At 50.8% G+C, this 16,719-nt stretch overlaps 1 protein-coding gene across 1 annotated transcript in view; it reads left to right on the top strand.

The window, feature by feature from the left end:
• The window catches only part of LOC142907390 (uncharacterized), a 366,512-nt gene extending 350,181 nt beyond the window's left edge, over positions 1 to 16,331 (top strand). The window contains exon 4 of the mRNA XM_076056870.1: positions 15,621 to 16,331. Coding sequence (XP_075912985.1) covers positions 15,621 to 16,313 — 693 coding nt within the window. The 3' untranslated portion in view covers positions 16,314 to 16,331. The remainder of the gene's footprint in view (positions 1 to 15,620) is intronic.
• The last annotated feature ends 388 nt before the right edge of the window (positions 16,332 to 16,719 follow it).

Genomic DNA, 16,719 nt, shown 5'->3' with positions numbered 1-16,719 from the left:
ACTGCAGAGCGCACGCGACATTTCCTGCCACACAGATATGGCCGGAACAGCTTACACGCGAAAATCACGGCATACAGTTCCTGACGGGTCACACAATAATTAAGTTCGGCCCCGCTCAGGGTCCGGCTGGCGTTTGCGATGACCCGCTCCGTCCTATCCTGCACCTGTGACAACACCGCGCCCAGCTCACTGCTACAGGCGTCGGTGTCCAAAATAAAATCGGTGGGAAAGTCAGGGAAAGCCAGGGTGGGAGTATGGGAGAGGTGGTCCTTGAGGGTGGTGAAGGCCATCTGGCAGGCCTCCATCCACTGATCGGGGTTCTTAGGGGAGGTGAGTTGGGTGAAGGGGCGTGGAATCCTGCTGAATCCCTTCACAACCCCGACGATAGTAAGTGGCTAGCCCCAAAAATTACCTGATCCCTGTCAGGTTCCTCGGCCGTGGCCATTCCACTATGGCGCGTACCTTTTCTGTGTCTGTGTGCTTCCCTGCCTCGCTGACGCGGCGTCTGAGGTACCCAACCTCGCGCTGCACAATAGGACACTTACGCGGCTTGAGCTTGAGATGGCCTGCTCGCAGTCACTGGAACACCTCCCGTAACCTGGACCAGTGCTCAGACAGGGACCTACTGAACACTATCACGTCATCCAGGTAAATTAGGCACTGTTCCCCTTGCAAGCCCAGCATCACCAACTCCGTCAACTGCTGGTTTGTCGTAGGCGCGTTAGTGAGTCCGAACGGAACGGAAGCACTCGGAACTCGAACAGTCCCTTCGGGGTGTTAAATGCGGTATTTTTTTCCGATCCTCCTCTGCCATCTCCACCTGCCAGTATCCGGACGCTAGATCAAGGGTGGAAAAATACCGCGCCCCAGCGAGGCTGTCAAAGGTGTCATCGATGTGGGGGATGGGCAAGGCGTCGGCGATGGTAACCGCATTCAGTTTTAGATAATCAATGCAGAACCGGGTCGACCCATCCTTATTCGTCACCAGCACAACAGGGGCAGACCAGGGACTCGCCGAGGGCTGGATTATGCTATCGGGGAGCATATCCGCGACCGCCTCTTTAATCTGGGCCCGTTCGGGTTTTCCCACCCGGTATGCTGGGAGTTTAATGGGTCGGGCGGCACCGGTGTCAATTTGGTGCTTAACGAGGTCTGTCCGACCCACATCAGAATCTTGCTCACTGAACACGTCGGCGTGCTCCCGCAGTAACCCGCACAGCTGATCAGCCTCCCCCTTGGGTAAATCTGCCCAGGGTACACGTAGCGCGTCAAGCAGGGGGACGACCTCGGCTCTGGGAGTCGGTCCGACTCGCCAGGCCGGGTCCTGGTTGTCCTCGGGGCGGCAGGGCTCCTCAGCCCAGAGGGCAAATACCGAGCTGTTAGAGTGGCGCGTGTACAGTGGTTGTACTGTAGCTAGCTGCCGCGGTGCACCGTCGCAGCGCTTCTGGGGTACTGTGGGGGTTAAACAACCGCGTAAACAGTCGGCCGCCGTCCGCGTTTACCAGTGTGGCCGACCCCACAGCCCCGTACCGTGCCGCCAACTCTGAGCGAGGAGTCGGCATTACCTCACCCGATGGCCGGTGTGTGGGGTCGGTGGAGGGTGCTGCCACCGGCACCAGCATCTCCGTGAGAGGCCCGACGGTGATGGCCAACACCGGGATAGAGGCCACGGGTGTGAAGCTTGGGCGATCCGGCTCTTGTCCCAGGAACGGAATCCGCTCCCCGCTGCCTTCCACGGTGGGGCATCGCTGGCGGGGCTGCACGTCGAGCCCCAAATTTACCAGGAGTTCGGTACCTGCAATACACTTGTGTCATAACACGCTCGACACATAGAACTCCTGAGTACACACCCGGCGTCCGAGATGGACCTCGAGCGTGACCCTCCCCAGCAGTCCCATCCCAGCTCCGCTTGCAGTGTGCGGCACGCGATCAAGGTGCCTGTAGGCGGCCCACGTCAACCCCGACCACGCTGCAGTGTTTTGCGCTCACGAGTGAGGCTACTGGCCCCTGTCCAGAAGAATCTGGGTACACCATCTGTTCACCTGCCCTTCCACCAGCGACGTGGCCCCCGCGATTCCCGCCACCAGCTCCCGCAGCCAGTCGCCCAAAGTCGCCGCGTTCTTGGGTGTTGTTGCCGGCATCTACCTGGGGGGTCACTCGCTCGCCATTATCATTACGACACATTTATAGATAACGCGATCTAACCCACCAAAAACCTTCATTATGAATAATATTGGTCGCGAAAGCCTGCTGCGTGTTAAACTGATAATCATTACAGTTCATTTGTGTTGGGACCACGTCGATTGCACCCCTCGGTGGTCCCCTCTCTAGGGAGGCCTTGGTGCTTAACCCTGACGCTTGTCTAGCGCGGGCAATCTGGGGACAGTCTCTCACGCGATGGTCCCATTGGTCACATATATAGCACGCACGGGGAAGGGTGGTGGCTCCATAGGAAGCCATTTGCTCACCCCCCCTTTCCCCTCCCAGTGCTCATTTGTTCGAGCTCTGCCTCTAACTGAGACACCCCGCCCAGTCCTCCCACCTCCGACTGCACTACCTCCACATAGACCGCAGTTTGTACATGTTTTGGTTATCCTCCTCGCGTATATCCCTGATGCCCGTCTGTATCCCTGCTACCCATTCCGGGTAGCGCTCAACAAGGGTGTTAAGTGGGGGGTACGGGCAGTTCGCATCTGGCTGCCACCACGCCGTGCTCATCAGACACTCCGGAACTTTCTCTGCGGCGAGGTCATCAATCATCTCCGGCTGCGTACCCCGGGCGTGCGCTCTGCGTTAGCGAGGGCACGACCTCGGCGTGGTTGCGGGGGTCCTCACCGGGCTGACGTGCGACGTTAATTGAATGCTGCCTTTGCCTCCTCACGGTCATACGCGCAGAAGCGTCGGCGGATGCGGCGCATTACCTCTCCCCAATGGGCTTGCGCGCTTGCGGGTAGCGATTCCACAAAGTCGGCTGTCCGCCCATCCAAATTAATATTTAGCTGCTGCAGTGCTTGCGCGTCCGTCCAACCGTTGAAATATTTTGTATACTTGAGGTTCCGGGCAAACGATCTCCACGACGGTATCCCTCGCCCGGTGAACACGTACCTTACTTTCACTTGGGGTGGGGCGCCTCTCTTCCCTGGCAAGTGTGTGGGGGGGTCACCCCACCTCTGACACCAATTTGTGGGCTCCGACGTCCACCTCCTCGCTCCGCGTGAGCGGAGTCCACCCCGCTCCGCTCCGCCGCGCCCTCTCTGAGCGACACACCTGAACGGCTGGCTTACCGCTACACGGGGCAAATCTCCCACACGCACACGTAGCCACCGCCACACAAAGACGAACACGGAGGCGCTCCCCTGCGGGCTCGCGCTTGCCCCGACGGCCGGCGCTACGGCACCACCCCGCCGGAGGAAACCGGCAGCGTAATGCGAACTCGCTGCGTAAAGCGCGCCGTGTAAACGCGCTGCAAGCGAGCTCAAGCGCTGTGAAAAACGACGGTGGCCGTGAGTGTGCTGCACTACACGAGCCTCTCGCGCTCGCTCCAATCACTCGCCGGGCTCACCGTCGCTCCACAGCAGACGGGGCAACGGACACAGATCACAGACGCCACGCCGAGGTTCTGCCCCGACACACACGCACACAGAGAGATCACACTGCACCGATATTCTGTTGCGAGAGTTTATTAAATGGCGCCGATAGGCAATTACCCGGAGGAGGAATATTTCGCGAGAGGAGCCCAGCGTAAACTCTGCCTGTGAACCCAGCTACTCAGACGTCCTACCACGTGCCTCGAAACTGGACCCGCGGCGTCCCATGGACGCTGAGTGAGTCTGAGGGAGAAGGACAAGAGAAGACTTTGCCCAATCGCTGTCTCGCAGCAGCACTCGCTGGCATCACACGGACGCTGCGAGCGGCTTGAAGAGGCAGGACGGCAGCAGGGAGTGAGTCGTGACAGGTTGTAGACAGCTGCCCCTGTCATCAACTTCAAAGGCCGGGGGGAGGGGCAGGGGGCGGGGGGGGGGGCGTCGCGTCACGCAGCCAATCACGCGCCGACCTTTCGATTTGCAAGTGATGCCTCGCCCTGACCTGGAGCGTCCGCTACACCTCCACCCATCGTTTTATGAGTTTGTGCCTTCCGTTTTTTTTTTGCTCTTTTCACCCCTTACCCATTGTTCTCCCGTGCCCAGTAGCTTCAGCTTTCGGGTCTGGTCTCTATGCAAAACATTCCACCCTCCGTCCTCCCCCCAATGTTGTGCGTAGCTCATTGCGTTTGGCCCAGGGAACCTTTTCTCTTTGCGCCCGTACAATTTTTAAGCCAATTTAGTGTACACCACAATGTAAACCTGTCCTGTGGGGGTCGGCCAATCTCCTGGCACCGGGAAACCGCGGGACTCTCCCACCTAGGGGCCCCTCGGATTAAAACCCGATGTGCCAGGCAACCCCCCGCCAGGACACTACGTGGGTGCGCTGCGTGTGGGTGGCGTGTTTAGTGCGGGGGGCCGGGAGGGAGTCGCCGTGCCTGTGGAGCTGCTCCGCAGTTGTGGCACCACAGGTGGTGAATCTGTGTTGTGAGCTGGATATGGCGGTGGTGAATCCAGTGGAGCTGTCTTCTCGTATGGAGGAGGCGAAATCTGCAGACACAAAGACAGAGGCAAAGCACCCCTCAGGTAGTCTCTAGCAGGGCTGTAGGGGCCAAGTGCAGTTACACACAGACACAGGCAAAGCTCCCCCAGGTAGCCTCTAGAAGGCTGTAGGGGCAAGTGCTGCTAAATACAGACACATGCAAAGCTTCCCCGTGTAGCCTCTAGAAGGCTTTACGGGCAAGTGCTGTCAATAGTAGCGAGTATCAGCACACGCACCTCATTGGTCGCTTTGAAGCCACGCCCCTTGTGGACGGGGGCCGTGGGCACGAGGTCACGCCACCCCGTCTCCAATTGGCCGCCAGGAGGGTCGCCTGCCATCTGCGCACGATAGCCAATAGGAGAGGAGCCAGCGACACGCTCATCGTGAACCTCAACCATCCACACAACCACTCACTCATCCACACACTCACCCACACACCCACTCACCCACCCACCCACTCACCCACGCACTCACCCACTCACTCACCCACCCACTCAACCATTCACTGACTCACTCACTCACCCATTCACTTACTCACTCACTCACCCACTCACCCATTCACTCACTCACTCACGCATTCACTCACTCACGCATTCACTCACACACTCACCCACCGACTCACCCATTCACTCACCCACTCACCCATTCACCCACCCGACCACCATGACTTACTCACCAGCTGGTGCTGCTCCATTAGCTCAGATTATCCACCCACAAACTCACCCACCCACCCAGCCACTCACCCTTCCACCCACCCATTCACCCACCACACTCACCCAGCCACTCACCGATCCACCCACTCACTCACCCACCCACTCACTCACCCATTCACCCACCCACTCACCCTGCCACCCTGACTGACTCACCAGCTGGTGCTGCTCCATCAGCTCAGAGTATCCACCCACCCACCACCTCCTCCACCATCTCTTCCTCGTCCTCAAGAAGCAGCACAAGAGAAGTCCCAGCGAGAGGGCGAGGAGCAGAACCAGGATAGAGATACCGGCCCTGAAGATCACTCACACGGGGTAGGGGGGGGGGAGATCAGTGGGTGATCAGCGGTGATCAGCGGGGATCAGCTGTAATAATGCGTCATTGGATCGTGAGGTCGAACTCACTCAACCATCCACCCAGTCACCCACCCACTCATTCACCCACCCACCCACTCATTCGCCAACTCACCCTCCAACTCACCCACTCACCCACCCACTCAGTCACCCACCCACTCATCCATCCACCAACTCACCCACCCACTCACTCACCCATCCACTCATTCACCCACCCACCCACTCATTCACCAACTCAACCAATTACCCACCCACTCACTCACCTGAGCCCCTCCTCATAGGAAGGACCGCCACGCCCCCCAGCGGATCCAAGCGACGCGATTGGCTGATGGTCCTTGTCTGCTCCCCCCATCGTCAAGCTGAGGGGGTCGTTGCGATGGGCGTGGCGAAAGAAAGGGGGCGAGGCCAGGGTGAGGGGGGCGGAGCCTCACGGGGTTATTGGAAGATGTTGACTACCTCGCCTGGGACGCAGGAGGTCGTGGGTATCGATCCCGGAACTCTATGAGACAGAAAGAGACACACACACAAAGACAGACACACACAGACACAGATACACACACAGACACACACACACAGATACAGACAGACACACACACAGACACACAAACAGACAAACACATACATACACAGACACACACACACTCAAAGACACACACAGACACACACACAGACTCACACAGACACACATGCAGACACACACACAGACACAGACAAACACACACACAGACACACACACAGACAGATATAGACAGACACACACAGACACACACAGACAAACACACACATACACAGACACACACATATTCAAAGACACACACAGACACACAGACAAAGACAGAGACAGACACACACACAGACAGACACATACACAGACAGACACACACAAAGACACAGACAGACACACAGACACACACAGACACACACAAAGACACACACAGACACACAGACACACACAGACAGACACACACACAGACACATACAGACACACACAGACACACACACAGACACACAGACACACACAGACACAGACACACACAAAGACACAGACACAAAGACACAGACAGATACAAAGACACAGACAGACACACACATACAGATACACACAGACAAACACACAAAGACACATACACACACAGACACAAACACAGACAAACACAAACACAGACAAACATACAAACACACAAACACAGACAAACATACAAACACACAAACACAGACAAACACACAGACACACAGACAGATACAGACAGATAAACACACAGACACATACAGACAGACACACAGACACACACAAATAAACACACACAGACACACACACCCAAAGACAGACACACAGACACAGATACACACACAGACACACACACAGACAGATACAGACAGACACACACACAGTCACACACACATACACAGACACACAGACAAACACACATGCACAGACACACACACACACTCAAAGACACACACAGACACACTCAGACACACAGACACACTCAGACACACACAGACACACACAGACACACACAGACACACACAGACACACACAGACACACAGACACACACAGACACACACAGACACACAGACACACACAGACACACAGACACACAGACACACACAGACACACACAGACACACAGACACACACAGACACACAGACACACACAGACACACAGACACACACAGACACACAGACACACACAGACACATACAAAGACAAAGATCCCCCATATAGCCTTAACAGACTGTAGGGGCAAGTGCTGTTAGCGAGCACCTATGAAGGCCGGAACGGTACACGAGGGGGTGGGTGGCCAGCACCACGCCCGACCGCCTTTGTCTCCCTAGTGGCAATGTTTACACACCACACCAGGTACTCATTTGAGGCTGAGTCGACCTAGGGGAGGCCTGGGACCGGTTCAGATAATCGTCACTGGTGTTGGCCGTGACAGGGAATCGAACCCGGGTCGCCAGGTTCATAGCGCAGCGCGCTAACCGCTACACTGTCGCTCCCCACCTACAGACACAGACATACAGACACACACACACGGACACACACACAGACACACACAGACACACACAGACAGACACACACACACAGACACACAGACACACACACATACACACGCAAAGACACACACAAAGACACAGACAGACACAAAGACACAGACAGACACACAGACACACACACAGACACACACACAAAGACACACACAAAGACACACACAGACACACACACAGACACACACAGACAGACACACAGACACACAATGACACACACACAAAGACACAGACAGACACACAGACACATACAGACACACACAGACAGACACAGACACATACAGACACACACACAAAGACACAGACAGATACAAAGACACAGACAGACACACACATACAGATACACACACACAGACAAACACACAAAGACACAGACAAACACACAGACACAAATACAGACAAACACACAGACACACAAACACAGACAAACACACAGATAAACACACAGACACATACAGACAGACACACACAGACACACACAAATAAACACACACAGACACACACCCCCAAAGACAGACACACACACAGACAGATACAGACAGACACACACACAGACACACACACAGACAAACACACACATACACAGACACACACACTCAAAGACACACACAGACACACTCAGACACACACACAGACACACACACAGACAGACACACACACAGACAAAGACACACACACAAAGACACAGACAGACACAGACAGACACACACAGACACACACAAAGACACACACACAAAAACACAGACACACACACAAAAACACAGACAGACACACAGACACATACAGACACACACAGACACACACAGACAGACAAACACACACACAGACACACACAAAGACACACACAAAGACACATACAGACACACACACAGACACACACAAAGACACACACACAGACACATACAGACACATACAGACACACACACAAAGACACAGACACACACACAGACACACAAACACACACAGACACACAGACAGATACAGACAGACACACATAAACACACACAGACACACACAGACACACATACACACACAGACACACAAAGACACAGATACACATGCAGACACACACAGACACACATAGATAGACACACACACAGACAGACACACAGACACATACAAAGACACACACACAAAGACACAGACAGACACACACACAGACACACATACACAGACACACATACACAATGACACAGACACACACACATACACAAACACAGACAAACACACAGACACAAACACAGACAAACACGCAGACACACAAACACAGACCATCACACAGACACACAGACAGATAAACACACAGACAGATACAGACACACAGACACAGACAAACACACATAAACACACACAGACACATACACGCAGACGCACACACACAAATACAGAAATACACTAACATACACAGACGCACACAGACACACACAGACAGACACACACACAGACACACATAGACAGATTAACACACTCACTGATGCTGCTGGTATAGCTGGGTCTGCTGTGACGCTGTACACACAGAGACACAGATAGAGACAGACGACAGAGATACAGAGAGAGAGAGAGAGCCAGAGAGAGAAAGACACTGCAGGCTGACTATAATGTATACTGTATATATGTGTGTGTGCACCTCGTGGGAAGGGATCAGCTGATTCCAGGGCGTGGAATGTGCAAATGGAGAGTTTCCCGGAGACTCTAACATAGAGATACTTAGAGATATGTAGAGAGACTTTGAGGTACTTAGAGATTAATAGAGATATATATTTAGAGCTATATAGAGATATACAGATATTTAGGGATGCTTAGACATACTTTGAGATATCTAGAGATATGTACAGATACTTAGAGATATCTAAAGATACATAGAGACTCATAGAAATACACAGAGACCCAAACTCATAGAGTGAGTTAATGTGTGGGTGAGTGAGTGTCTGAGTGAGTGAGTCAGTGTGTGAGTGAGTGGGTGAGTTTGTGAGTGTCTGAGTGAGTGAGTGTCTGAATTAGTGAGTGAGTGTGTGAGTGAGTGTGTGAGTGAGTGTGTGAGTATGTAGGTGAGTGAGTGTCTGAGTGAGTGAGTGAGTGTCTGAGTGAGTGAGTGTCTGAGTAAGTGTGTGTGTGAGTGAGTGGGTTATTGTGTGTATGAGTGAGTGTGTGAGTGAGTGTGTGAGTTTGTGATTGAGTGAGTGTGTGAGTGAGTTTCTGAGTGAGTGAGTGGGTGAATGGGTTATTGAGTGGGTGATTGAGTGGGTTAGTGAGTGAGTGAGTATTGAGTGAGCGGGTGAGATAGTGAGTGTGTGAGTGTGTGAGTGAGTGTGTGAGTGAGTGTGTGTATGAGTGAGTGAGTGGGTGAGTAAGTGTGTGAGTGAGTGGGTGAGTGATTTTGTGAGTGTGTGAGTGAGTGGTGAGTGTGTGAGTGAGTTTGTGAGTGGTGAGTGAGTGTGTGAGTGAGTGGGTGAGTGGGTGAGTGAGTTTGTGAGTGTGTGAGTGGTGAGTGAGTGTGTGAGTATTGAGTGAGCGGGTGAGATAGTGAGTGTGTTAGTGAGTGAGTGTGTGACTGAGTGTGTGGGTGTGTGAGTGAGTTAGTGGGTGAGTGAATGGGGAGAAGTCACGAGGATTGGAGGCTGCTGAGATTCCACGTGAACGAACAGAGACAGAGATAGAGGCAGAGGTGGCACCGGTAGCCTCAAGCAAGCTGGAGGGGCAAGTGCTGGTTTGTAGCAGGCAGTGTCTAGACACAGACAATCACTCAGATACTCACCAGACACATACTTACTCACTCACCCACACACTCACCCACTCCCTCACCCAAACAAATTCACTCACGCACCCACTCACTCACTCACCCAAACACCCACTGACCCACTCACTCACCCACTAACCCACTCACCCACCCACCCATCAACTCACTCACCCACCCACTCTCACCCACCCACACACTCATTCACCCACCCAAACACTCACCCACACACTCACTCACCCACCCACTTACCCACCCACTCACCCACCCACACACTCATGCACCCACCAACTCACACACCCACCCACTCACTCACCCACGCACCCACTCACCCAATCACCCAGCAACTCACCCATTCACTCACTCACAGACCCATCCATCCACTCACCCAATCACTCACTCATCCACCCACACTCACCCACTCACCCAGCCACCCACCCAAATCACCCATCCACTCACCCACCCGCTCAAACACCCACCCACACACTCACCCACTCGCCAACCCACCCACCTACTCACCCACCCAGTCACCCACCCACTCACCCACTCACCCACCCACACACTCACTCACCCATCCACTCACCTACCCTCTCACCCACTCACCCATTCACTCACTCACCCACTAACCCACTCACTCACCCAACCACCTAAATACACCCACCCACCCACACACTCACCCACCCACTCACCCACTCAACTACCCACTCACACATCCACTCACTCACCCACTACCCCACTGACTCACCCAACCACCCACTGACCCACCCACACACTCACCCACCCACTCACCCACTCACCTACCCACTCACTCACCCACTAACCCACTGACTCACCCAACCACCCACTGACCCACCCACACAATCACCCACCTACACACTCACCCACGCACCCAAACACACATCCACTCGACAACTCACTCACCCACCCATAACATACATTCAAGCACAGTAAAATGCTAAGAGACCATATTGTTATTCTCGGAATTTTAATGCGATTCTAACCCTGCATCCCCCAGAGTTCGCAAATCTGTCCCCCGATTCGATAGAACGTTCACTTTACATACATACGAGTGGAATGCGATTAAAATAATTCTAATGACATTCTCATACCGTACCTCCGTTTATGGTGGAATACGTGAAAAAGTGTATAGCTTATAGTCGTTTAATGTTTAGTGTTATTGTTTATAGTGTTATCAGTTTACGTGTTTATAGAGTACAGGTGATCCCCGGTATACTTCGTTGATTCGTGACCGGAACGTTGCGAAACGATTTATAACGAGGAACTTTCTCCGTGCCCACCCAGACAGCTCATCCCCATGTCCTGTACAGGCCAAGTCTGCTGTGTCCGACGTGATGGGGCGCTCCACAACGGAGACCGCACGCCAAAGGAGATGTGCTGAGCCGCCCACAGTTTCCCAGCCCCTGAGGCCCGGGGTGCCTCGAGGATCTGCCACGTGCGAGGGACCGGTGCCTGGAGCCCGGTCCAAATTCTTTACAAGAAGCCAGGGACCTGCCTAAAGCTTCAAGGCTGTGGTGCGAACCCTTGACGCCCGGAAAGGCACAAGATTCCATCATGGGCGAGGCACCGGCTGGAGGAGACGGTCAAAATGCGCAAAGTTGCGATTGTAGGATCCACACCCAACACACGGACAATAGAAGGGTCCCCTTGGACAACGTGGAAGCGTATTAGGATTTGTGTGTGGTTGTTGTTTTGTTTGTTTATTGTTGTTGTTGTTGTCGGGTGAGTAGGGTCACACGGCTTACCCCTTACAGATGACCGTTAAGATTGTGATTGTAGCGGCGTCGGAAAAAATGTTGCTACAGCTGTTGCCCTGACGCACGTGGCTTCTAAAAATTGTTGTTAGCCGAGACGGCTCATTTTGTTTTAAGATGGTTGTTGTGAAGACAGTGCCTCATCGAAGGAACAAGCGGTGACAACAGGATAGAGAGAGTTCAAGAAGAGAAGGCTGGACCAAGGGTGGAGGGGGAGGTTGACGCCGAGAGAGAGTTGAAGGAACGAGGTTCAGGGCTGTGTTAGTGGGGATTCGGGTCACGGCTGGTTGCCGTTAAGGCGTCGTCGTTGCTATATCGTGACGCCGGGGTCCTAAGCCGCGTTAAAGGCTAAATAAAAGAACCCTCTACAGTCTGAGTCCGGAGTCGTTACAATTGCAACTGTTAATAATCTCACGGACTTGGGTTTGTGCGTTTATTTAAACATATATATACACGGATATTGTATAGTGATATTCGATGTCATTCAGATGGAACATTCATCTAGCTGATAATGATTGCAGTCGAAACGTCGTGAGAATTTAATTGTTTTATATTTTTATTATTTTATTGTTTCCCTTTTACGTGGTGACTTTACCGAAAGAAACAAGAATATTAATCCCTGCAGTCACGAAAGCTTTAGATCAAAATTCATCCAGCTGTCAAAGTCCTGATTCTAATATGACCATAGTGCGATTCTAATAGTTTCAATGGGATTCTAATCATTGCAAATCCAAAGTCGCATTAGCGACTCCCGATTCTCATTTACAAATATCAAACATTCGAGCACAGTGTTATTCTAATAATGTGAATGCAATTCTAACTCTGTACCCTCTCCCCCTCTCACCCCAGTTCGCATATCCGACCTCCGGTTCGCTTCCACGTACACTACACATGCATATGAGCAGAGCGCGATTTTAATACGACCACAGTGAGATTCAAATACTTCTAATGATATTTTAATACCGTACCTCCCATTTGTGTTGTAATACATTATTAAACAAGGTTATTGTCGTTAATGTGTTATAGGACCACGTTGTTGTTATATTAATGTTGATGCTATTCTAAACTTCCTAGGTTGCATTCACGACTCCCAATGCGCATTTACATATAACATACATTCTAGCTCAGTGTAATTATAATACGACCATAGTGTTAACCTAATAATTATCATCTGATCATAATCCTGCACCCCCCAGTTCGAGTAAAAATATGGTTGGCAAGTCCAAATGACATAAATACATGTGTGTGCATGGCTCCATGTGAGTGTGGGTGTCTCTATGTGTGTCAGTCGATGTTTGTGTGTGTAAGTCGATGTGTGTGTATCTAAAGTCCAAGTCTGTGTGTGAGTCTATATGTGTCTGTGTAAGTCGATGTGTTTGCGTGTGTCCATGTGTGTGTCTCTTAGTCGATATGTGTGTGTTGGTCCATATTTGTGCTTAGGTCGATGTATGTGTGAGAGCCTAGCTATGTGTGTGTGTGACTCCATATGTGTGTCTGTGTAAGTCAATGTCTTTGTGTGTGTGGGTAAATGTTTGTTTGAGTAGGTCGATGTGTGTGTCTGTCTTTTTCGCCCGGGCAACGCCGGGTAATTACCGCTAGAAAATGATAAAAGCAGTGTATAGTCATTTATAATGTTTAGTGTTATCGTTAATAGTGTTACAGTTGACATGGTATACAGTACAGGTGATCTCCAGTTTACTTCGGGATTCGGGACCAGAATGCTGCGAGACGATTTATAACGGGGACCATTCCCCTCTAGGAACATGGTGATGGGGAGACAGCCAAGGTACTGCTCGTTAAGGGCAGACTTGTGTGATGGAGACGGTCTACCTGTAACTCGGATCCACACGTTTTTGCCATTTAAAAAAAGTTGTAAAATAATTGACGGACAAACAGTTGTTAAAAATACGTTTTTATTCATGTACAAGAATATTTACGTAAAAACTCGTGCCGAATATTTATTACGTCCTATGCTCAAACAGTTACAATACAATGCAAACCAGGTCACTTCCAGGAATATCAAATCATTAAAGTATCATTCCCCCTTGATTTCATTATTGGTTAACCACATTTGTTCACTATGCGTCTGACTTGAAGTCCAAGCCGTACATCAGACGAACGCGCCATCAATGTACATCCTGAATCGGTTATCTAAGGTTGCTTATTACAAACCAAAAAAGCTATATAAAATAAAATACGCGTTTAAAATTTCGAGCGAAGATTTATTTACAGACTCATTTCAACTTTAGCTCAACGGGAACCCTTAACCATGCTGAAGTGGCATGATGATCACAACCACTGATCATCATGCCACTTCAGCAATTTACCACGATCACGTCACAAAACTCTCAAACACATTGTAAAACTAAAGTGTCAAAATCACTGATGTAGCGACGCAGCTACTTCTGATTCTGCTGCTTCCGCTGCCCGGCTGTTTGTGGCCGGGCCTTGCTCTCTCGGGACCCCACACATCGTTGGAAATGATTGCGATGATGATGTCTGAGCTGATAATTAAGTGACTGTAGATTACTTTGTTTAACCATAACTTGATGTAGGTTACTGTCATCGGGGCTCAGCGAATACTCCTCATGAATGAACTTGCACTACTTTGACGGACATTGTACTAATTTTGGTTGATCTAGTAGAGAACAGGGCACGTGCCATGTCCAGACGAATTCTTATCACCAATATTCTGCATGGGGAACGTGTTTTTACAGCGCTAATCCCATTTATTCAAAAAAAGCGCGCAATTACACAATGAGATGCACTTACATATTCAGGCATGAAACACAATGGGCACATTACCATTCGGTATGTTAATAGACATACGGATTGTACCTTCCACAATTAACAATCGAATGCAAATATCCTGAAAGACAAAGGATTGGATCCTAGGAGGGGAGTTATAAGGCGGCTCAGAAGCAGAGCTCAAGGCCATTTCGAGAGGGAACTTGATGAGGCTGGACGCTCGACTCGTCGCTCTGCTGATCGCCCTTCTAACACGAGACAACGCAGCCTGGTGAACACAATTGCTGTGTCGGCAGTTAGGCGACTTTGATTCGTATGGTAAGTGAATATGCGAGTTCGTGGGGACATCTTCAGACGGGTTACAGACATCGATTCACCGTGAATCTCCAAGTAAGTGTCTATTTTCGCGTCTCGGTTAAACGCGAGTGATATTCTTGTTTTGGCAGTTTACAAAATCTAAAAACGTAACGTTTAACATCCTCGCGGCCGATAGGATACTTTTAATTATCGATAACACCCGCTACTGGTACTCCGCTCAGAAGACGCAGTCACATGGAGCAGATTCGCTCTGCGAAGCCCCAAGCACACGGGAGCAAGGAGCCATTCAATTGCACTGTGTGTGTGAAGGCATTTTCACGGCCATCACATCTTCAGAGACACCAGAGAATACACACGGGCGAGAAGCCATTCCAGTGTTCTGTATGTGGAAAGGAATTTTCACTTTCAGCAGACCTTAAACGCCATAAGAGAACACACACAGGCGAGAAGCCATTCCTGTGCCCTGTGTGTGGGAAGGCATTTTCACAGTCATCAACTCTTCAAACTCATCAGAAAACACACACACGTGAGAAGCCATTCCTGTGTTCTGTGTGTGGGAAGACATTTTTACTTTCTTCAGACCTTAAACGCCATAAGAGAACACACACGGGCGATAAGCCATTCCTGTGCCCTGTGTGTGGGAAGGCATTTTCACAGTCATCAACTCTTCAAACTCATCAGAAAACACACACAGGTGAGAAGCCATTCCTGTGTTCTGTGTGTGGGAAGGCATTTTCACTGTCATCACATCTTAAGAGACACCAGAGAACACACACGGGCGAGAAGCCATTCCTGTGTTCTGTGTGTGGAAAATCATTTTCACAGTCATCAAATCTGAACAGGCATCAGAAGGTCCACGATGATTGGAAACTGAAATCAAAAGGTGAAATTCAAGGTGCTGCAATGAGTCCTGAAGGAGATTCCACCTTCGATCCCATGCAGTTGGATCCCGAGAGATGGCTGGATGTAATGGAGTGGCTCGAGAGTCAAACCGAGAGCTAGGGGTGACTGAGAAATAATGTTGCATGTGGTTTAACCTATTAAGCCGGATTGAGTAATTTTGCTTGTAATGTTGCCCCTTACAGTTTTAGTGAGTTTCGTGACGTGGTGGTTTGTTTTCGGATTACTTGCTGAAGTGGTGTGATAAGCACTGGTTGTGAGTGTTCAATTGCTGACAATATTGTAGTTGGAATGAGTCTGTTACATCTTTACTCAACATTTTAAACGTGTTTTTTCAATAGTGTAGGTTTTTTCTTTGTCAATGAGCGACTTGAAATAACCGATTTCAGGATGTACCTTGATGAAGCATTCGTCTCACGTATCGTTTGGACTTCAAAATAGACGCACAGTGAACAAATATGGTGAACTAATAAGGACATCAATGGGGAAGGATACTTTGGTTTGGTAT

Source organism: Petromyzon marinus, chromosome 78, assembly GCF_048934315.1.
Source record: "Petromyzon marinus isolate PM22_M1 ecotype Great Lakes invasive population chromosome 78, UKy_Petmar_22M1.pri1.0, whole genome shotgun sequence".
NCBI classification, from domain to species: Eukaryota; Metazoa; Chordata; class Hyperoartia; order Petromyzontiformes; family Petromyzontidae; genus Petromyzon; species Petromyzon marinus.
Note: the sequence above shows the minus strand (reverse complement) of the source record. Positions and strands in the feature narration are given on the sequence as shown.